The sequence below is a fragment of the Perognathus longimembris genome, chromosome 3 (assembly GCF_023159225.1).
Source record: "Perognathus longimembris pacificus isolate PPM17 chromosome 3, ASM2315922v1, whole genome shotgun sequence".
Lineage (NCBI taxonomy): Eukaryota > Metazoa > Chordata > Mammalia > Rodentia > Heteromyidae > Perognathus > Perognathus longimembris.
In genome coordinates, this window is record NC_063163.1 from 57,710,958 (window position 1) to 57,735,346 (window position 24,389).

A 24,389-nucleotide genomic window follows, 5' to 3' on the forward strand; every position below is an offset into this window, starting at 1 on the left:
CTTTAGATAAAAATGCCAACGATATATACATTTTATTTAATATGCCTCAAATCCACAAGGAATCCTTGTAATTTACTTATTAAAGACACTGAGTTCTCTATAGAGTTCACTACAGTTTGTCATTATGTTTGTAACTTCAGCATATGGTATTATTTAGAATTTTTTTCTGTTCTATGTAGTAGTTGATCAAGTAGACTTGATCTGATTCAGTTTCAATTTTTGAAAGGATGTTATATGAGTGATATCTCTACACCTTCCCTTCGTGAATGCAAAGATAGAGTGTCAGTTTGTTCTTTTTATTTAGGTCCTCACAATGGTTCAGCTTGCTTTCTGTTCTATCACTTGAATCATAACTACAGCTCACCTTTATGCTGGTTATTTTGGAGGTGTCTTGTCAACGTTTTTGCTCTGGCTGCCCTTGAACTATAATCCTCTAGATTTCAGCCTCCTGAATAGCTAGGATTACAGGTATGAGCCATCAGTTCCCGTCATTTTTGTATTTTTGTGGTGTGAAGATGATTCACCAGTGTATTCAGATGGCAGCCTAACCCACTCAGCAGAATTCACCACCTTTCACCTGATAGACTTTGCAGCCATTGATGATCTTGTGAATATCCAATCTGTCATCAAGGCTTTGTAAAATTATACTCCTTGTTTTCATTCTTTCTCTTTCTGTTTTCTCTCTTTCCTATCCCTTTCTTTCCTCATCCTTCTATTTCTTTTCCCTTTCCTTTCTTTGCAGTAGATAAAAACACAAGGCTTTGTGCAAACTATACACATTTGGCCATTGAGCTACATCCCTTCTTTTTTATTTTTCAGGTAGGGTCTCTGGCTATTTACTCCAGAACTCATAATCCTCCTGTTCCATTCTCTCAAGTGCTGAAATTACAAGTAAATGCCACCATGTCCAACACTCATTTTAAAAATCAGTTTTACAATGGTATAATTTATATAAAATAGAATTTATTGTTTCAAGTAGACAGTTTTATGGATTTTGACAATGTAAAGAAGTCATATAACTATCACCATACCCTGCAGTAAATCTTTTCCTCCAACCTTCTATCTCCTAGCAACCAAGTGATCTGTTTGGGGTTTTAGAATGCCATATAAATGGAGTCATACACTGTGTCATGTTTTGTGTCTGGCTTCTTTCACTTAACACAATGCTTTAAAGAGACATAAATGCAGCATGTATCTGTAGATTTATTTCTTTTTGTCAAGCAGTATTGGGTTTGTGGATAGAAAACTGTAGTTTGTTTATCTGTTCATCAGTCAATAGGCACATGGGTAGTTTCCAGTTTAGGGCTATTATGAATAAAACTGCCACAAACACTATAATACAGATTTTTATATGAATTCAAATTTTCAACTCTTTTTGGTAATTTGTTAAAAAGAAGGTTTTGTATAGTAAGTGTATATATTTGTAAGAAACTGCTAACCCGTTCTCAGTGGCTGTATGACTACTTTTCTACCAACAATTGCTCCATATACTCGTCTTTACTCATAGTCAACTCACTTGTTTTTTTTGTGTTTTTTTTTGGTGCCAGTCTTGGGGCCTGAACTTGAGGCCTGAGCATTGTCCCTGGCTTCTTTTTGCGCAACGCTAGCACTCTTATCACTTGAGCCACAGCACCACCTGTGGCTTTTTCTATATATGTGGTGCTGAGGAATTAAACCCAGGGGCTATATTCCCAGCCCTCAACTCAATTTTTAAAAAATTACCACCATGTTAGCAAGTGCTGTGGTAAATAATTATAATTTTACTTAGCATTTTCCTGATACCTAATGCTTTGGACATCTTCTAGTTATTTATTGGCCAATTCTGTATTTTCCTCCAAGTATCGGTTCAACCTTTTCATCCATTCTTAAGTTGAATTGTTTGCCTTATTATTATTGAATTAAGAATTCAAATGATAACTATCTTGTTCTATAATCCTTCTATATACAGTTCTTTTTTTCTCCTCATGTTTGAAATGCTAGGATTATAGGATGAACCATCATGCTTAGCTAAGTGATACTTTCTTATAAAGAAATTTTATTTCATTCATTATCTGGTAACCTGAAGGTATAATCTGTATAGGTAGTAGGACAAATGCTGATTCTATTTGCCAGTTTTGTGAATAGTAACTTGATTTCCTTGTATATTCTAGAAGGGTCTGTTATTATGACTGATGAACCTTATGACCTTTAAAGTAGTTTAGGTATCTCAATATCTGAGTTTTTTGTAATGGGATTTGTGCTCAAGGGCTTATAGTTTACTAGACAAGTGCTATGCCACTTAATCCCCATGTCTAATACATTTTGCTTTAGGTTACTTTTTAGATAGGGTCTTATTTTTTGTCTCAGGTAGCCTCAGGTATCTACCATCTCACCTATACCCTTCCTTGTGTAAGGCCCAAGCTACCACATTCAAGTGGTTTTGATCAGATGGAGGTCTTGCTTTTTGTTGTTGTTGTCATAATTTGGTATGTGATTGTACAGAGGGGTTGTTGATTTTCTTTTATCCACAAACTTCCTAATCTCCAGTGAATTTCTAGGATTATGAGCCATATTGCCTAGTCATAGTTTTGTATATTTTGGTAATCCAATTATTCTGTCTTGGACCAGTGGGAGGTTTTTCAAGTTGGCTCCTAAAACTTTCTAATCTGATTATATTTCTTTAACAGTTTCTTTGTTTATGGGTGTGACAAGATTTTCTAGTTCCTCTTCTATGTATTAAAGAGTCTGTCTATGTATTAAAGAGTTTGGCTTTGACTAAAGCAGGGCTGATTTTTGCCCTTAGCTCTTAGAAGGTAACCACGTCGTGTGGCTAGAAATGTCTTTGTTTAGGGTGGGGCTGTTCACAACTTAGTCTCAACTGAGGACTGACTATGCCAGAGAGACCAACCATGTGATTCAGAGTGAGAATTTTAGGCTATGTGATACTGGCCAAGCTAGAAACCAAGATCAACCATGTAAACAATCAACCAAACAAGTATATCTACATATTGGAGCCCTAATAAAAATTCTGGACACTGAAGTCCAGCAAAGCTCCTTAACAATATTCCATACATCAAACATTGATACTGGAGTATCACAGTATAATGTGCTTTGTGATACCACAGTTAAGAAAACAACAGGGATCTCTGCTTTGATATCTCCAAGACTCTGCTGTCCCTTTTTTTTTTTTTTTAATTTGTATCTTTTTCCTTTAATAACCTGCAACCACTACTATAAAAAATTTCAGTGAATTGTGTGAGTACCTATAGTGAACTACTAAAGCTGAAAGTAGTTTTTGGAACCTGCAATCTGAGCATGTGGTTGGTTAAGAAGTGAGGGTTGGGGCTGGAAATATGGCCTAGTGGCAAGAGTGCTTGCCTCCTACACATGAAGCTCTCGGTTCGATTCCCCAGCACCACATATATGGAAAATGGCCAGAAGGGGCGCTGTGGCTCAGGTGGCAGAGTGCTAGCCTTGAGCGGGAAGAAGCCAGGGATGGTGCTCAGGCCCTGAGTCCAAGGCCCAGGACGGGCAAAAAAAAAATTAAGTGAGGGTTGTCTTGGGAACTGTGAGCATTAACTTTTCAGTCTGACTAAATTCCAAGAATGGCTTCAGATTTGCAATCAGCTCTTCTTCTAAGGATCCTTGTCATATTTCAGTATAAAATGGTATTTATACAATACACTTGCTGTTGAGCAATGTGGTTGTTTCTAGGTTATTTTTTCTGTGTACCAGGGCTAGCAGAAAACTTTTAATCTCTTAAATCTAGCACAACTTCATATCAACATTTCCAATTCAAATTTAAAATTATGGCCAAGTTTTAGTTCTTTGATTTTATATTTACATTTGTTTTACGCAGGAAGTCATGGAATTTATATTAAAATAAACATTTTATTGTTTTGTCTTATATAGTATTTTTTTGTTTTGTTTTGTTGGCCAGTCCTGGGCCTTGAACTCTGGGCCTGAGCACTGTCCCTGGCTTCTTGCTCAAGGCTAGCACTATTCCACTTGAGCCACAGAGCCATTTCTGGCCATTTTCTACATATATGGTGCTGAGGAATCGAACCCAGGGCTTCATGTATACGAGGCAAGCACTCTTGCCACTAGGCCATATTCCCAGCCCCTTATATAGTATTTTGAGGCTATCAATATCTATATTATTACTAACTATATGATGACTAAAAAGAATTTGCAGTTCTTTTCTGACTTCTGTAAACATAGTCAAATTTCAGATTACTTGGTTGTAGACATCAAAGTGACTCTATAGTATAAAACCCAGAGTTGACTGTGGAATAAGAATGCTGCTGAGGGCTGAATGCTGAGGTGCTCTAGCAACATGAAGTCAGTAGTGGGGTGTGAGGAGAATGTGTGGTAACCAAGACTTTTCAATATTTCTTTCAGTTTTATACAAGATTTCTCAAGAACTTACCAGCCCATAGGTCCCATTGTTTCTGCTCTAGTTTTTCCACGTTTTGCTTCTTTTAACAGCTCCTCTATAGCTTTCCTGATGGAAAAAAGGAAGAAATTAGAGATGCAGCCATCCAAAGAGCAATATTCAGATCTCATGCTCCTGAGCAAGAGATGAGATCTGAAGATTGTGGCTCAAAGCTTCTGACTCTTATCTACAATAAACTACTGATCCCCACCCCCCCAACCATAACAACAACAACAAGAACCCAGAAGTAGGGCTGTGACTCAAGTGGTAGAGTGCTAGCCTTTAGGAAAAAGCTCAGGAACAGTACCCAGGCCCTGAATTCAAGAAGACAAAGAAATATTAGTAAGAGAAGAAAAATCATATATAAAGCTGGTTACAAAGTATGTACAAATAATCCTATTTAAGTTTTAGGTATTTTTTCTTATTTTTTTGAAACTTAGAAAAGTTATCTGTCATCTACATTATAAGACTCAATTGTACATAAACTACTGTAGTAGAGTTGTGAGTAGCAATATAGAAATATGATTATGTTTGATTTAAATAAATATTAAATATTAAAGTTAGGAGGGTTTTGGATAAAATGGTGGAATAGAGGTTTCTTCCACATGACTCCATGAATGAGGAGACCCAGAGTAACATTCTCCATATACCAAAGAAAGAAAAACATGAGGAGAATCACAAATCATCAAACTGGTGACTAGAGAGCTTAAGAGAAAAACAGAAAAACTAGGCAGAGATAAAAAGCTTGCAGCAGCTTGTAGGTTGCAGCTCCAACCCTGGCTTCCCAGTGAGGAGAGGAAAACAAAGCCAAAAGCACAATGTAAACCAGGTAGCACTGTGAACAACAGATTTGCAGTCCTAAGTGTAGCATGTACACACACAGTTCTTGTAAGCCTTAAGTAAAAGGGAGGGATTTGCATGTGATGTGATTCCTTCTGTGTGGTAGACTAATACTGGAGAAAAAATCCATTCCATTGCTCCTTATATGAACTCTATCCAGGCATCATCTTGAGAGAGTGTCTATTATTTGAGATTGAGCAACTTTGCAGAGAAATCAGAGAGCTACAAAATATCTTCCCACAGTGTTGGGGACATAGCTACAAGAAGCAATTGTAGGGCTGGGGATATGGCCTAGTGGCAAGACTGTCTGCCTCATATACATGAGGCCCTGGGTTTGATTCCCCAGCACCACATATACAGAAAATGGCCAGAAGTGGCGCTGTGGCTCAAGTGGCAGAGTGCTAGCCTTGAGCAAAAAGAAGCCAGGGACAGTGCTTAGGCCCTGAGTCCAAGCCCAGGACTGGCCAAAAAAAATAAATAAATAAAGAAGCAATTGTACATATGTATGAATGTGAGTTATGAAGAGGAGTCAAGTATGAACCCACTAAGAAATTTTGGTAACACAAAACTTGCACTGTGAAAGATGTGGAACTGGCTCCATTCTCTGTGGTGAGGAATGAGCTCCATCAACCACAGATCACTACAGGGACGGGTCCAAATTTTAGCCTGTGGCCAGCAACTGTGGCCTCTGGGGCTCCCTGACTGCCAAGTGTGATTTACTGCTGGGAGGTAGTGAGACCTCTGAGACCGGGTCCAGGTGACTGGTTTATTTTCCTGGCCTGCTTCCTCTGGTAGAGTGATTTACTAGTGGATACAATCTGAAAGCCCTGAGACAAGCAGGCAGAGTGTGCTGGGTTCCCTTAGTTGGTCCCCTTTGGTGCAAATTCAGTGCCCTATTTCATTCCCTTACTTTCCCACTCTCAGGGGATATGGTAGGCCTTGATGTTTGCTATCCCTATTTGCACAAATTAGTGGTCTGTCTACTGAGGCAAACAGCAGTTCTGGATATACAAAAAAGAGAGCACCTAAAATGAATGTAGTAAGTGACTTGTAAGCATAGTAGGTAGTGCCCCACTCTCATAAAATGAATGTAGCCTTGATACATATATAGCACCAGCCCAAACAATATTGTTGCTATTATGGTAGTTTGCTTTCTTCTGAGTGGTTCTGGGGATTGAGACCTTAGGAAATGGCTCCTAAGAAGTCCACCAAGTAAAGATATATCTATCCCTACAGATGTGCAAATCATGACCTAAAACATACACATGAAAAAGACAATATGACACCTCCCCAAACTCACAACTCCTGAATAACCAAATTCAAAGGCACTGAAATGGGTGAAATGTTGAATAAAAAAATTCTAAAAGTACAGTTCAAAACATGATCAATGACCTCAAAGAAGATTAAAAAAATGGTAAAGAAGTAAATTCAAGACTTAGATGAGAAAATACAAAGAAATTTAGGTTCTAAGCAAAATAAACAAAAAAACCTTGAAACATACAGTAGAAATTATCATTTGTAGATTAGATCAAGCAGGAGAAAGAATATCAAGACAAAGTTAAAAAAAATTACATCCAGATAGCAATAGAAATACACACACACAAAAAAGCACAACCAAAACTTTGAAGAACTCTGGGACACAATCAAATGACTAAACTGAAGAGTTGAATGGGGTGACATTGATCAAGAAGCATTGTACTGATAAACTGATTTGTTGACTGGTAAGTCTTTTGTATAACTACTTAAAGATAATAAAAATATAATTAAAAATAAAGAATACATAGGGTAGAAGGAGCTAATATACAAAGGTATAGAAAATATAGTCAATGAAATTATATCAGAAAAATGTCTAAATCTTGGTAAAATTACGGACATATAAGTGCAGGAGCCATCTAGAATCCTAAATAAACATGACTGGAAAATAACTCCATATTCCACTACAATTAAAATGTCAAGAATACAGAACAAAGAAAGAATACTGAAAACTAAAAGAGAAAACTGCTAAAAGGAAAACACATCAGAATTACATCAGATCTCTCAGCAGAAACCCTAAAAGTCAGGAAAGCATGGAATAATAATACATTCCAAGTTCTAAAAGTAAATAATTGCCAACCAAAATTACTATTACCCCCCTCCCCCGAATTCCTTTAAAATAACGGGTCAAGATCTTCCAAGATAAGCATAAACTAAAGATATTCATGACTACTAAGTCAGCAGAATATCTTAGGATACATTTCAGAGAGGTATAAACAAATTAGAGTAAGAAAAGAATTAAACATATTCAATGTAGTAAACCAGCAAACTCCCAAGATAAGCAAAGGACAAGAAAAGGACCAACAGTGTCTAAATTAACCAGAAAAAACAACAACTCAACAAAACTACAAGAATCAACAAATAACTGTCAACAATGACCCTAAATATAAATAGTGGCTTTAACTCTCAAAAGATGCAGATTGACTGACTGGAAACTGGAAGCAATCAGGAAAAATTATATTTGTATGTGGCAACATAGATGTCTAGTTAAGAGACAAAGAAGCTCACTGTGTGTTAATAAAGGTTGAAGTTCATTAAGAACATTCAGTTCATAAACTTAAGTGCACAAAAGGTTGGCACAACAATTTCATACAATGCAGAGCACTGGACATAAAGGAATAGATATAGTGAGTGATTTCAATACTCCATTCTTACCAACAGATATATTATTCAGATAATCAACAAAGAAGCTCAGAGTTAAATTGCACCGCAGAGCAAATGTACTTAACAGACATGTACAGAATATGTCATCCAGTAGTTGAAGAATATGTATTCTTCTCAGCAGCCTATAGAACTTTCTCTAAAACAGATCACATTTTAGGCCACAAAGCAAGGCTTAACATATAAAAAAAACTAGAATAATTTCATGTATCTTAAATTAGATATCAATAGCAAGAGAAACTCTAGAAACTTTACAAACACATAGAGATTCAACAACAGATTTTTGAATGGTCAGTGGGTTACTGAAAAGAACAAATCAGAGGGGCTGGGAATATGGCCTAGTGGCAAAGAGCGCTTGCCTCGTATACATGAAGCCCTGGGTTCGATTCCCCAGCACCACATATATAGAAAATGCCCAGAAGTGGCACTGTGGCTCAAGTGGCAGAGTGCTAGCCTTGAGAAAAAGGGACAAGTGCTCAGGCCCTGAGTTCAAGGCCCAGGACTGGCAAAAAAAAAAAAAAAATCAGAGAAAACTATGAATTCCTAGAATAACATCACCTTAAGAAACTTCCTTTTAGGGCTGGGGATATAGCCTAGTGGCAAGAGTGCCTGCCTCGGATACACGAGGCCCTAGGTTCGATTCCCCAGCACCACATATACAGAAAGTGGCCAGAAGCGGCGCTGTGGCTCAAGTGGCAGAGTGCTAGCCTTGAGCGGGAAGAAGCCAGGGACAGTGCTCAGGCCCTGAGTCCAAGGCCCAGGACTGGCCAAAAAAAAAAAAAAAAAAGAAACTTCCTTTTGCTGATATTTATATTTTTGAACTACTTTACCATCCTCTTAATCTTTGACAAATATATCTGCAACAACATATTTTAATAAACTTCTTAATATTGAAATGTTGAAAGTCTTTTCAGTCAGTTCAAGAGCTTGATAATTTCTGATCCCTCCTGAAGAGCAGTTGACTGGCTAGGCCAGTGAGGAACTGAAGTACTTGCCTGTCTACTAACACGTACACATTCTTACCCTTTGGGAATCCTTAATTAGAGCACAGTTTACAGCTCAGCCTTAGAATTTCAGGAAGAGGTTAAGTCATCTGATTATAGTAATCTCCTCTGTCCACCTTTTAAAAACAGTAATATATATAAAAATGAACTCCAGGAAATGGAAACAAGACATTTTTTTTCTCTGTTGCTGTTTTTGTTTTCTTTCTTTTGTGTCTTGTTTGTTCATTTACTATGTCTTTGGGAGGGTAAGGAGGGACACAGAAATGGAGGGACAAAGGGTAAGCAAATGCAGCAGTGGTACTCACTAGACCCTATACTGAAAATGAATTATGTAACTTGTGGATGGGGATGGGAGGGACAAATTGGAAGTGAGGGAAAGACTCACACTGTCCAAAAGAAATGGACTCATTACTTGACTTATGTAACTGTAACCCTTCTGTACATCACCTTGATAATAATAAAAAATGTTTTTCAAGAAAAGAATCCCAAAACAATGACACAGTCTATGGATAGAAGGGCCTGACAACTCTATTTAATATTTTGTTTCCTAAAAAAGTTATCGTCTAGCTCTAAAAAAATAAAAGAGCATAAACATCCTCAAAACATCTCTCCTCTTCTCACAAATCAATGAGGTAGTTTCTAAATTAAAACAAATCTTCAGTCATATTTAGCTCCACCCATGCACTCTTGTCATGACAATACAAATGGAAAAAACTTGTTTGGGCAGTTCGTCAATTAAGAACAAAATTATTTCAATTACAAATAAATTAGAATACATTATCACATAAAACCATAAAGTATTTGCTAGGTCTGAACTTCCAGGTTCAGGCTTTTTTTTTTTTTTTTTGCCATCCCTGGAGCCTCAGGGTCTGAGCACGGTCCCTGGCTTCTTTTTGCTCAAGGCTAGCATTCCACCACTTGAGCCACAGCACCACATCTGGCCATTTTCTATATATGTGGTGCTGGGGAATCGAACCCAGGGCTTCATGTATACAAGGCAAGCACTCTTGCCACTAGGCCATAATCCCAGCCCTCAGGCTTTTTGGTACAAAAGCCTACATGAGTTCAGAATGCAGCTGAAATACAGAATCTTTAAAGAAAGCAATATTCACCAAAGAACCTCGTGGAAACCTCAAAGGCATGGTCTGGATTCTTTCAGGAGCTATCAAGTTTGATTCTGATTCTTTAGCTTCAATTTTACTTAAAACATTCTCTAACACTATTAACTTTACCTGGATTAAGAATGACTCCTGGGCTGGGGATATAGCCTAGTGGCAAGAGTGCCTGCCTTGGATATACGAGGCCCTAGGTTCGATTCCCCAGCACCACATATACAGAAAACGGCCAGAAGCGGCGCTGTGGCTCAAGTGGCAGAGTGCTAGCCTTGAGCGGGAAGAAGCCAGGGACAGTACTCAGGCCCTGAGTCCAAGGCCCAGGACTGGCAAAAAAAAAAAAAAAAAGAATGACTCCTGATTTGTAAGTCCAACTAAAGAGAACAAAGGTATATTATGGAGAAAGACTGCCCGAGGGGAAATGTATTCACCAAGGATAGGACATTGTAAGAAGGACAAGGTTTGGTGGGGACCACACTCAATCAGAGGTGCCTTAGCTAGCACCCACAACAGATGTGGGACACAAGGTCCCACTCTCGTGGTTCTTATATACCTAGCTAACGTATTATACTGCCTACCTTCCCTACAAACAATTCTGCAGCAAGTGTTGGAGAAATTATTTTTAATTTATCATGCACTAAGTGGAAAAAATTAAATTATAAAGGAAGTGAGGAGGCCTAACAGAGATGCCTCTGCTTTACACTCATTCAAAGAGAAGTAGTGGAGAGGTGGGAGAATGAAGGACTGCTCACTATTTTGTTCTAAGAATGTTGAACACGCGCTACTTCCCACCCAATATTCTCCTAAGTTCCTTTGGCAACGCTTTTCTTCCAAACAGAACAACAGTTTCATGCTTTCTGGTTCTGAAACATCACCACCTTCCAAATTAAGGGGAAAAAGTGAAGTTCCCCCACTTCTATAGTCTCAAGTGTTTCCTCTGAAACTCTTGTAATAAATTCCCAAGTGAATCTACTTCCTGTTGCACATTAGCACAGAAGCTAAACATTTAACTTATCAAAGACTGTGAAACATCAATATGTCTGCAACTAGACGGGTTTTGATGAGATGATGAAAATGAAGTCCAAGCACCACTTAAAAAAATAGGATAAATATGGGGCTGGGGATATGGCCTAGTGGCAAGAGTGCTTGCCTTGTATACATGAGGCCCTGGGTTCAATTCCCCAGCACCACATATACAGAAAATGGCCAGAAGTGGCGCTGTGGCTCAAGTGGCAGAGTACTAGCCTTGAGCAAAAGGAAGCCAGGGACAGTGCTCAGGCCCTGAGTCCAAGCCCCAGGACTGGCCAAAAAAAAAAAAAAAATAGGATAAATAAATACATATAAAACTTAGACTAGGGGCTGAGGATATGGCCTAGTGGCAAGAGTGCCTGCCTCATATACATGAGGCCCTGGGTTTGATTCCCCAGCACCACATATACAGAAAATGGCCAGAAGTGGCGCTGTGGCTCAAGTGGCAGAGTGCTAGCCTTGAGCAAAAAGAAGCCAGGGACAGTGCTCAGGCCCAGAGTCCAAGCCCCAGGACTGGCCAAAAATAAATAAATAAATAAATAATAAAGTGGACTTAAAAAAAAAACTTACTCAAGACATGTAGGTAATTCTTGGTACACTAATTGTTATGGTTTGTTTCTTTAAGCATTCATTTTTTCCTCTTTAAATATCTTAGTTTTTTTTATAAGACAAATCCATTATATTTGAATATCCCATGGAATAGAGACCAGAAGGGCTGAGTTGTTAAATGGACAGTTTTCTGGGCACAGAAACAAACTACAATCAATTTTCAATGATTCATGAGTACATTATCTATAGCCATTTTCCATCCTAGTTCAGCATCCTTAGGCCTACTTACTTATTCTATCAGCCAGCTGGCACATGCTTAAGGAATGTCAACTGATCATAACAGCAGCTTAAATAAAACCCAAGTGGGAATGCAAATCTGGTACAAAATCATCTTAAAGCCCAAAGTCAAATAAATTAGTTTTGAGGTATCTGGATCTGTTTTTCTTTTTATTCATTCAAACCGATGGACAGTTATAACTATTCTGAACTAAGGGAAATTTAAGGTGAATAAAATGAAGCACCAGATTGAAAGGCAATTAAATAATGAAGAAAACAGGAAAATGGTAAATTTAAGAGAATAACATCAGAGAAGCTAAATTCCAAATAAAGTGCTCAAAAATTGGAGAAATTATTCAGATGGAGCGGAGTGCTGGTAGCTCACACCTGTAATCCTAGCTACTCAGAGGTCTGAGATCTGAGGACTCTATTTCAGAAGCAGCCTTGGCAGAAGTCCATGAGACTCTCATCTCTAACTAGCAAAAAGCCAGAAATGGACATGTAGCTCAAGTGGCAGAGTGGCAACCTTAAGCAAAAAGCCTAGTCAGAGTGTGAGGACTTGAGTTCAGGCCCCAGTACCAGCGCCAAAAGAAAACAACAAAAAAAAGAAGTCAAATGGACCTGCACACATCCTCCAGTAGGGAAGGAAAGCAGTAACAGAGCAGGAACAATAACAGCTTTCCTTGTTTTGTGCCTTTGTGAGCCTTTATGAAGTCACCTTTGATCAATTAACTGTAAAGTACAGTAGCTCTCTCATCATGAAGAAATAGGTTCAAATAAAGAATGTGTTCAAGCAAGCATAACTTGGTGACAAGAACAGAGTCTTCTTAGAGAACTGGCAAAACACAGCATCATTTGCTACTGCTGAGTGGTGAGTCCTCTGACAAGTTCTGGAGATCAATGCTGAAGTCAACCAGTTCACAACTGAGTCATCCGCAAATAGCAATCATCCATGTACTGGGCTAAATGTAACAAATTTTACTGTACCAACCTAAATTTCTTCCCATAATGCAGCAGTAAGACTTGGAGAAAAAAAAATGAAACAATCTACTTGATCTTCAGTAAGGACTGATGTCAGACCATAGAACATACTGATTAAAAAAATGTGAGCAGATGATCGGATCACAGCTGGGCATCCGCAAACAGCTGCCTATAGACTCATAATGAACTAGCAGTAACTAATGCCTAAGTGACCATGATCATGTAGATTAGTAGAAACAACATCAAAGTTTGAGTCAGGCATAACTTAGAATTCCCATTTCCTTCTCCCTCTCCCCCCCCCACCCCCTTTCTCTCCTTTCCTTCCAGTCCCGAGTTTGAATTCAGGGCTTCAAGCATACTAGGCAAGCATTTTACTATGGGAATCAAGTCTCCAGTCCATTTTTGCCTTTAGTTATTTTTCAAGCTATTGATCAGGACCATGTGATCCTAGTATGGCCTTCTCTGCGTTTGGGATCACAGATGTAAACCAGCATGCCTTTCATGTTAATTTAAACTTTTTGTTTGGACTGGCTTCAAATTTGGCTTCCCAAGTAGCTGAGATTATAGTCAATATTTTGATTTTCATGGTAAGCAAGGTCTTTTTCTAAAAAGGCTTAATACTAGAGATTGTTTATCAAATTAAGAGCTATATATGTACTTTAAAAGAAATATTGGAGCCTAGGGACGTAGCTTAATGGCAGAGTGCCTGCCTGGTTTGTGCAAAACCTTGGATTTGATCCCTAGCACTGGTGGTTCACATCTGTGATCCTACCTACTCTGGAAGCTGAGATCTGAGGATCATGCTTCAAAGCCAGCCTAAGCTGGAGAGTCTGTGAGACGCTTATCTCCAATGAAGCACCAAAAGCTGAAAGTGGAGCAGTGGCTCAAGTGGTAAAGCACTAGTCTTGAGCAAAAAAATATCCAAGGACAGTGACCAGGCCCTGAGGTCAAGCCCCAGGAACTAAAACAAGTAAACAAAAAACCTCACCAAACAAAAACAACAAATAAAAAAAACTAATATTGGATACCCTAGGAGAGGGTGTGGAGAGGGAGCACCAATGTTTATAATGTATAGGGAGTCATGAGAAAAGGCACTTAAGTTTTTAAAAATACGAATGCTAGTAACTAAGAGTGGATGCCGACAGAGGAACAGTGATTTTGATGCTGAAGATCGTTATCTCAGTGACATAAAAGGGTGCCTATGAGGGTGATACTTTATTTGGATCAAAAATTCTGGCTTTTATAATCTAGGAAATATGTAGCTAGTTTTTACTTGACAAAACTCCTAGACATCAGGGATTTATCTTTTTCATCTTAGCTCTTCCTAAGCCTGGCAGTTGAAGTATACTAAGTTAAGATTTGAGCAATGAATGATGTTTTCTATTTGAGTGAGACATAACAAAAATGCAAAAACTAAAAAGAATGACTCTATACATCACCTTTATAAAAACAAAAAAATTAAAAATAAGAATGCAAAAAAAGAAAAATGAAGAAAAAAGAATGCAACTCAAACACTTCAATAGTAACAGCTTATTTAAAATGGACAAAGGATATTCCATAGCAAACATATGAATGACCAACAAATATAGAAAAAAATGCTTCAAATCACAAATCATCAGAGAAACACAAAAATACAATGTGGTAGCACTTTGTACCTGTTGGAATGGCTATCATCAAAAAGCCGAAAAGATCAGTGCTACAAGGGTGTGACAAAAAATAAATGGTTTGCACACTGCTGGTGGGATGGTAAATTAGTAGAGCTGTTTGAGGAAAAAATTAGTGTTCTTGAAAAATTAGTATTAAAACATATGATCCAAATGAAATCAGTATGTTGAAAAGACATTTTCAGTCCCATGTGCATTGCAGTACTATTCACAACAGCTAAGATACATAAATGTTCATCCATGGATATATGGATAAGGAAAATGTGTTTGTACACATACACATGTACATCTTGTGCATAACACCAATGGAGTACTTTTCATCCTTAAGGAGTAAGACCTGTAATTTATAACAACATGGATAAACCATGAACATTATGTTAAATGAAATGAGCCAGACACTTAGTGAAATGTTGCGGAAGTTAAAAATATGAACTCAGAAGCAGAGAGTAGAATGCTGATTGCTAGGATTGGGGTGGTAGGAGGAATTAAGGGGCACCAAGGAGATATCCAATCAAAGGATACAAAATGTCAGTTAGAGGGATAAATTCAAGATATCCATTATACAACATGCTGACTTTAATTAATATGAATGTATAACATCTATAAAAAATTATAATAGATTTTAAGGGTAATCACTGTAAAAAAAAGCATGTAAGGTAATGAATTTCTTAATTAGCTTGGGTTAGCTATCCCAAAATATCTACATATTTCAAAACAATATGGTTACATGATAAATATACAACTTTTATTTTTTAATTAATATTAAATTAAAAATAAAATACTTTATCTGTGGCAGAATAGGAGATGACAGTGAAATGGAAGAATAGGTAAGAAAAGGAAGTGGAAAAGAAGACAAAAAAGAAAAAGTAAGACAAGGAAATGATTGATCAAGGCACTTCATGGGGCACTCTTAGCAGTGGTCAAATTTAGGCATATCAATCAGAACCATATATCCATAGTGTCATCAAATACTAGGTGATACTGAAAAACCATAGTGGAAAGTAGGGAATGAGGTGGAGACAGAGCATAGAGAATGCTGATCCTCAAGGGCTGCTTGAAAGTCTCAGTGAAGCTGCATACCGGAAAAGATTCTTCCTTAGTGAGCTACCAGAGAGAAACAGTTTACTAATGTCATTCTCTTGCTTCACTACACGTGGTGAAAGCCTCTTTCATTTGTCCATAATGACATCCTCTATACTCCATTTCCTAGAGAATATGTTAATTGTGTTTTGAAAGAGAAGAACTTACTGCTGGCTAACAAAAAGCTAATGTAAAAACCAGGAAATGTCATCATAGGGACTTGCCTGTCGGCGGGAGCTCTCCGTATAGGAAATGCCATGGGATCACCATGTTTAGGTCCTTGGCTTTGACAAATCTTGAAGCCTAATAGGCTATGACCCCTTACTTCCTGTAGCACCACATCTATTCTTATAGGAACTGTGGAGCTTTACACCCTCCAGTTACATCTCATCACCAGACACCTATCACAGACATTCTCCATCAGGCAGTCTGTCGCCTCATGTCCCCATTTATTCCATACCAAAAGATACTCCTCTTTTGAGCCTACCCAGGGGTCAAGGAAGTTTCACATATCATAGTTTAAATATTTCAAAGTTATAAAGAAGCTAAACATATTTTATAAAATATAGTCCTTCCTCCCATGTTGACATTACTGCAGAAACAAAAACAAAAAAAAAAAAAGAGTAGAGCTACATAAAAAAAAATGAAAATACAAAAGATGAGCTGATTATTAGGGCTCATGCCTGGGATCCTAGCTACTCAGGAAGCTGAGATCTAAGGAACGCAGTTCAAAGCCAGCCTGAGCAGGGAAGTATTCGAGACTTTCATCTCCAAAAACTACTCAGAAAAGGCCAGAAGTGGTAGAGCACTATAGCCTTGAGCAAAAGAAGTTCAAGGACAGAACCCATACCCTGAGTTCAAGCCCCAGGACTGGCAAAAAAAAAAAGTCAATAGTTGAGCAGTGCTTATCTGACTCTTATCTCTAATAAACTACTCAGAAAAAGCCAGAAGTGGCCCTGTGGTTGAAGTGGTAGAGCACTAGCCTTGAGCACAAAGACCAGGACTGGCAAAAATAAAGTCAACAATGGCATGATGTATGCAAACAAATTCTTTACATTCAAGGATTCAGGTGAAAGCACATGGATGGCATTTCCTGGGTTATGAGTTGCACTAAGCACAGAATGCCCATATGATGACCTATGGGAGTTTTTCTTCTTGCCATGGTTCCAGGCAATTCTCCTTTGAACATTGATGTAATGAACATCACTGGTGATATGATGAAAGATAATAGCAGCAGTACCTATGTACCAGGTACCTTATGCCTAATCCTTACTTCTTTATATAGCAACTATTTCACAGAGGAGAAAAGATGAAAATATGGAAATGCCAAAAAACAAAGAGACAACAGGCAGTAAGGCAGTCTGACTCTAGGGCTCAGGATCTTGTCAACAAGCTCTAGCTAGAAAGGGAGGCTCATAAAGATATGACAAGAATATTTCACTGATTTAAAGTCTAGGAAGATGGACATGGAAGGGAACCAATAAACAGCAGAGTAAAGCTAATATAGCAGCTACCTGAATTTAGGAAAAGAGGAAAATATGACTGAGTAAAAAGCACAAAATATAAAATACAATTCCCAAGTCCAAATAGCTATTCAAAATACAAACAAAAAAAAAACCACAGGAACTGTGAAAAAGAAAATATTACAATATATTATGATCACATAAGATGATGCTAAGTGAAATGAACTCCATTTTATGGAAATGATTGTTATATCACAGTTGTAACTACTTTCAACATCCCATGTGTATCTGTAGTTTATACTGTTGATGATGTTCTTGTATCACCTTCTTGGATTGTACCTACACTATCTCTGTAATCTTATCTGAGTATATTGGAAACCGTGTATACTGGTATTAGAATTAGGAAATTGAGAGGGAATACCAAAATTGAGAGACAAAGGGTAAATTAAGAGAAACAACAACAAAAGCAATACTTGCAAAACTGTATGGGGTAAGCGAACTGAACACCTCAGGGGGGGGAAGGGGGAGGGGAGAGAGGGGTATGAGGGACAAGGTAACAAACAGTACAAGAAATGTATCCAATGCCTAACGTATGAAACTGTAACCTCTCTGTACATCAGTTTTATAATAAAAAGTTTAAAAAATATTACAATATAAAGTCTTCGTGGGTTGCCCCCACAGCTTTTTTTTTTTTTTGTAAGTGTAGAATAATCTTTTGCTAAGTACAGAAAAAAAACCTCACTGAAAGCTGGGCCTGTAATCATTCTCTTAATCCTAAAAGTGCTTTACTTGGTACAAATGATCTCCAGCTCTCAGTAGACTGTCCTAAACAATGCTTTGGAATCACTGGATCTCAGCCCTGAGGATGGTGTATTTAGCACAAAGTCCGGCCAGCCTACTGAAGCTATTTCCTTCTGTGGTGTCAAGGCTGAAGTAATCTGCTTGAAAACAAGCTGTCCACCCCTTATAGAATCCAGTGCCTGATTCATCAAATGATTATAAATTATCTTCAGAGCTAAGAGCCAAGGAATGAAAAACAAAGATAAGAAGGTTTCAGAAGGTGTAGGATTTTCTAATCATCTCATGTTCCTTAAAAAGTGTTTTCATTTTAAGACACATGTAGGAACAAGTTTCTAGAAGGTAGTTTTTCAAGATAAATAATTTACTTGTCATCAACTGAGCTGATCCCTTTTAACTCGGAAGAAAGCATTTATACTACGATTAGAAGAATTGGTAACACAAAATGAGAGAGCGAGAAAGACCACACCCCACAGCAAGCTTAAATTTTGAAGAATGATGAAGAACCTGGTGTGTAGTTTGACCTGGAACAAGGGGGGCTGCCCTCCTGCTACGTGATCCCCAGATATGGCCTCTTGAGTAGATGTTCTCTATCTCTCATATTGTAGGCATCAACACTACTTTAAAGGATATGGCAGTTTCCCCTATAAAGGTAGAAAATTCTTGAGTTTTAACCTTATAGTGGTCAAGTTTCAAGTTGGTTTCCAAGTGCTAATTTATATATTATGAAGTTAAATAGGACAAAGCAATTTCAAAATTAGGAAAACATCTTAGTTAATATACACATAAGTAATACAAACTCTTTTGGAAAAACCTCCTTTTCTGTAATATAGTAATTAAGCATGTACACGCACAGAGGAGAGGGAGGGGGAGAGAGGAAGGAAGAAAGGGAAGGGAGGAAAGAGGAATGAGGGAGGAAGGTAAGGAGGGGAAGAGGAAGGGAGGGAGGGAGGAAGGGAAAAGAGAGGGGGAGAAAAAGAGCAGGAGAGAGGGAGGGGGGAGAGAGGGAGAGAGAGAGAGAGAGAGAGAGAGAGAGAATGTTCAAAACCCAAATAAAAAAACTGAGTAGTGTCAACTTAAAAAATGTTTAGAAAAAGCTTGAAGTATTAGATGGTCCACTAAACATGGCTGTCAAAACTGGATAAATGTGAAAATAGGATTTTATATTATTTTCAAAGAGATGCTTCTTTCTCAGCAAGGTGATATTCTAGAGCTCTGATGCAATGTAAACACGTTCTTATAGATGGCTGAAGTTCAACGGCACTGAAGATGTACTAAGAAAGGCTTCAGAGATAACTGAAGAGAAGGAACCAGCTCATGGAGACTACTCTCTATAGGATAAAAGACCAAGGCCTAGAAAATTTTATCATAGCTCACAACACATAGGTATCAAAAGAAAAAAAATATGGAGGGTAATACGGGTGGTGATTATGTCATCAGAAACGAACTGAGAACCCTAATGAGATCTTTGTTATTCAGAGACTGTTTTACAAGCTTTCAAAAAACCTTAAACACAATCTTTTCCTATTTCTTCACTAAAGCTATGCTTTAAATAGATGTACATGCTAGAACCATCTATTACTGAAACACAAACCATCCTTAGGGATGGAACAGCAGCTATAGTTGCTGGATGAAACATGCTAAAAAAAAGTTTAAAGTTGCTACTTAAGAGGAAGAAATCAGAAATCACAGTTTGAGGCTAGCCACACCAAAAAGAAGTTCACAAAACTCCATCTCAATCTACAGCAGGGCACTGTGCCATGTCTTTCAGCCCCAGCAACACCGAGAACACCAGGAGGGGGATTGCAGCCCAGGCTAGCCCAGGCATAATGCAATATCCTACCTTGAAAATAACCAGCAGCAAAAAAAAAAAAAAAAGGGGGGGGGGGCTGGAGGAATGACCCAAGTGGCAGAGCAACTGCCTAGCCAGAGTGAAGCCAAACTCAGTCCCCAGGACCACAAAACATAAATGGACAAAAAAAGAAAAACAATTCTCTCACAGCATCTGCTTGAGAAGATATTTAGCCGTGAAATCCTTATATTTCTTTTTGTTTGTTTGTTTTTTGTCAGACCTGGGGCTTGAACTCAGGGCCTGAGCACTGTTCCTGGTTTCTTGTTGCTCAAGGCTAGCACTCTACCTCTTGAGCCACACAGCACCACTTCCGGCTCTTTCTGTTTACGTGGTGCTAAGGAATTGAACCAAGGGCTTTATGCATACGAGGCAAGCACTCTACCACTAGGTCATATTACCAGCCTCAGAGTAATTCTTATACATACAGAGAAGTGTTAAATTTAAGTATCTGCAATACACTTTTTAGTATAGTTTGCAAAAAAAAAAGGCACAAAATAAATGAAAATGCTCAGATAAAGACTCATTAGCGTATATTTTAAAAATATAAGGTCAAAGTTTTTCACATACCAGAGTTAGAACTCATCTAAGTTTAAATTTGACATATAAAGCCATGATGACTTAGAAATTAACTTGCTTACATCTAAGCAATTATTTGAGTTTTTGGAGGGGGAGAGATCATAATTCAAAATTATAATAAGGCCAAACGTGATTGTACATGACTATAATCTCAGGAGACTGGGGCTTGAGGAATCTTGAAGCTAAAGTGTAGTCAGTTTGAGGACAGCCTAGGCTAGGTAACAAGAAAGACTATCTCTAAAAGCAACAATTGTAAACAAAACAAAAATTATCAATAGTATTTCTTTTTCCTCTAGGTTGAATGACATGCTACAATCATTCTAGGGAGAAATTAGGAGATGATAAACTATGTTTTAGCCCAGGGTCATTATTTTGTGAAATCACAAGTACCACCACTACTAAGACTATCTCATTGCTATGTTGTGGCCCTAACTGCCTGTGTGTTCTGAAACACCCAAGTTTCAGAGCATAATTTCTTACCTGAAAAGTCCAAATCCAGACTGAGTAGGATTAACCAATGCTTTAACTGTCTATACTAGATCTTAACAGTTTCTTTATTTTAGCCAGAATTGGGTTGTTTAAACTTAGGGATTTGTGTTTGCTCAGCTGGCACTCTACCATGAGCCCATGCTTCCAGCCTGGCTTTTGATGGTTATTTTGGAGATGGAATATGGTAAATTTTGCTAATTGGCTGGCCTCAACCTTGATCCTCTAGATCTCAGCATCCTCAGTAGCTAAGATCACAGGCATAAACCACAGATGCCTGGCCCATATAATAGTTTTGAACTGAGGATATGTATAAGCCACCTTAGGAAAATTAGGTCATAACTACAACACAGTGGTGAGAGAAAAAGTTTGGCCATTTGCTGTATTTTTGACGTTCAAGATCAGAGCTAAGGGATCTGTAAATTTTCTACAGACCTTCCGGAGTTTCTGTAGGGATTAAATAAATTATAGTTACTTTGCAACTACAAAACACCAAATATATTATTTAAAAAATAACCATTTTATAATTAACAAAAACATATATTATCTACCATGTGCATAAACATATGCAGCACAATATATGTTACTACAGTGATTTTCAGAACTCTTGACCTTGCTGTTTTATAGGCTAAGCAACTCAGGCTTGGGTAAAGTTGGCATGTCCAAGTCAACAGAAAGGGGGTAAAGCTGACTCTAACTTTGAGTTTGTGACTTCATATCTGGAAACCTTTCAGTTACCAGATATAAATCCTTATTTTATTCAATCCATGAAATTGTTTCCCACATTTTTACAATGTTCAAGTAGTGCTTTGGTGCAATATAGATAAAAAGATTAAACTTCAAGATTATAATAAAGCTTAATAATAATGAAAATGATATTTTCATGAACCAAGTATCACCAGTAAACTCATCTAGGCTCTTAGGCAAATACAAAATCATTGATCCTTTTCATGATTAAGACTTAATAGCTACATAACCTTAGGCTGATTACTTAACTTCTCAAGGCCTCAGTTTCCTTTTCTGTAAATAGAAAAACTACCAAATCCTGAAGGAGGAGAAAACTGGTTTTCCCACTTGAATCAGTTTTCTTACTTTACAGTCAGATGTGGCTGTTAGGCCATCTGTGTTTGGCTAGGAATAAGCCTTGTTGGCTTTCTCATGTCCTGGCTTGCTCTGTAGCACATAGCTCACACTGGGACCAACCCATTATAAGAAGCAAATAGGAAGGGAACCCTCTGCTGGCTTGTAACAAGTCTGGGCAACAGACAATGACACACCAGTAGGGACTGTTTTAAAGACACATTTGGAGAATTATTTCCAATGTAAGCCTCTAGAATTGGAATCCATATTTTCCTATCCACTCAGAAACAAAGTACAATCTTTGCATGTAAACAAGTAAATAATCAAACAAAAGCAGCAAAATATTGAGGCATCAAGCATGGAAGGCTTTGATCACTGTCTGATATAAAATATAATTCAAACTCAGTTATGTTGACAAAGAACATGATGATCACATTATTTCTCATCTCCATGGAATGTGTTGATAATTGAAGCTCTCCAATTTTATATTAATCACTTTTGAAGAAAAACCCTACTAAGTATACCAAGTGCCAAGATTTATTTGATTAAGTATGCAGAACAGAGTTAAGCAAGCAAACTAATTTCTGAAATAATTTTAGATGAAGAATCTCAATGATGCATATGATTCTTGAACCTTACGCTCCAATTAAACTTTATTCTCTGATCTCATGTTACTTATGTATGGTGGTGAGAAAGATTTGTGGACCAAATGCTTACAAAGATCTATGAGAAAACTACAAGACTTATCTTATTGTAGAGCATATGTGACAAAAATGGTACAATAAACATCAAATTATACAACATTCCATTTAATTCTTGGTCTTGTTCTTCCTATGTTTCAAGCCATATGAAGACTGAAATTTCTGACAATGTTCCAGCAAAGAAAAATTCACTTCATGAAGTAGGGGCAAAATAATATCTGAAAGCTGGGTGCCAGTAGCTCATACCTGTCTGTAATCCTAGCTACTCATGAGGCTGAGATCTGGGGACAGTGGTTCAAAGCCAGCCTAAGCAAGAAAGTCTGTGATATTCTTCTTTTATTGTCGGTTGTGGGGCTTGAACTCTGTCCCTGAGCTCTTCAGCTCAAGGCTAGTGGTCTACCACTTTGAGCCACAGCACCACTTCCAGTTTTCTGGTTGTTAATTGGATACGAGAGTCTCATTGACTTTCCTGCCTGGGCTGGTTTTGAACTTGTGATCTCAGCCTCCTGAGTAGCTAGGATTACAGGTGTGAGCCACTAGTACCCAGTAAATCTATAAAATTCTTATCTCCAGTTAATTAAAAAAAAAAAAGTTGGAAGTGGAGCTGTAGCTCAACTGGTAGAGTGCCAGCCTTGAGCAAAGAAAGTCAGGAACAAGCTGGGCACCAGTGGTTTAAATCTGTAATCCTAGCTATTCAGGAGGCTGAGATCTAATGATGGGGGTTTGAAGCTAGCACAGGTAGGAAAATCCATGAGACTCTTATCTATAATGAACTACTCAGAAAAAGCCAGTGATCTCTCTGGAATCACATGCTGGTCAGATCTGCTTGTTTCTACTGTACAGACTACTCCTCTGGCACTTTGTCTTTGCCTGTTCTGGTCATGATACCTTTTGCCTAAATGAACTTCAAGGTCTGACTCCTCCTAAACAGACCCAATCTCATGTCATTCATGTGAAATACACTATGGGCTAAAGACAAACAAGTACAAATTAACTCAAAGTTTATAAGACAGTTATTTTAGCCTTTAAAATTTTAGCTCAGCTCTTGGGTTATTTAACAAGAAAAATTGGAGAATTTATCTTTTATTAATTCATTTGGTAAACATTTATTGAGACTATACTATGAAGTATTAACTATTTCAGGAGCTATGGTTACATCTATGATTAACAGTAAGACGAAAATATCTATATTCATAGAGCTTATACTATAGTGTGTATACTTGATTAATATTTATTACTTGTAATAAATAGGTAAATTATAAATGTATGTATGTTAAAAGAGTTAAGTACTATAGAAAAGTACTGTAGGGAAAGGTTTTGGGGAGAGAGGGCTTCATTTTTAAGAGATGAGTTGGAAGAAATAAACTATTCTTTAGAACTTCTACAATTTCAGCAATTTGGTTCAACCACATTGCAAATTCTACAAAAATAGGAGTCAAATGAGATTCATCTGGAACACAGCAGGATCTTACATAGCTTGTGGGAAAAACAAGAACATGCATTCTACATTTTACTAAAACAATACTATTTGCATTAAATGGCTTATGAGACATGTGGTTAGGGAATAGATGTTGTACTTGGCATTGAAAAAACAGTGTCCCTTAGAATCAGACCATTAGAATTCAACCTCTCAATACCCACAAGAATCCTACAACTTTTGCTCTACTGAAATCCTGTGGGGACAAGAATCTAGTGAATATCCTTACTACTCTCTTACAATGGTACTTCAAATAAAAATGTTCTTTGATTAATTTCAATAGGAGATAACCTATCTTTTATTTCAGATCAAT

The 24,389-nt window shown here is 37.7% G+C and overlaps 1 protein-coding gene across 2 annotated transcripts in view; it reads right to left on the reverse strand.

The window, feature by feature from the left end:
- The window catches only part of LOC125348396 (protein POLR1D-like), a 44,953-nt gene that overhangs the window by 12,976 nt on the left and 7,588 nt on the right, over nucleotides 1–24,389 (reverse strand). For both annotated transcript variants that reach the window (XM_048341597.1, XM_048341598.1), the window contains exon 2: nucleotides 4,409–4,483. In XM_048341597.1, coding sequence (XP_048197554.1) covers nucleotides 4,409–4,483 — 75 coding nt within the window. The remainder of the gene's footprint in view (nucleotides 1–4,408; nucleotides 4,484–24,389) is intronic.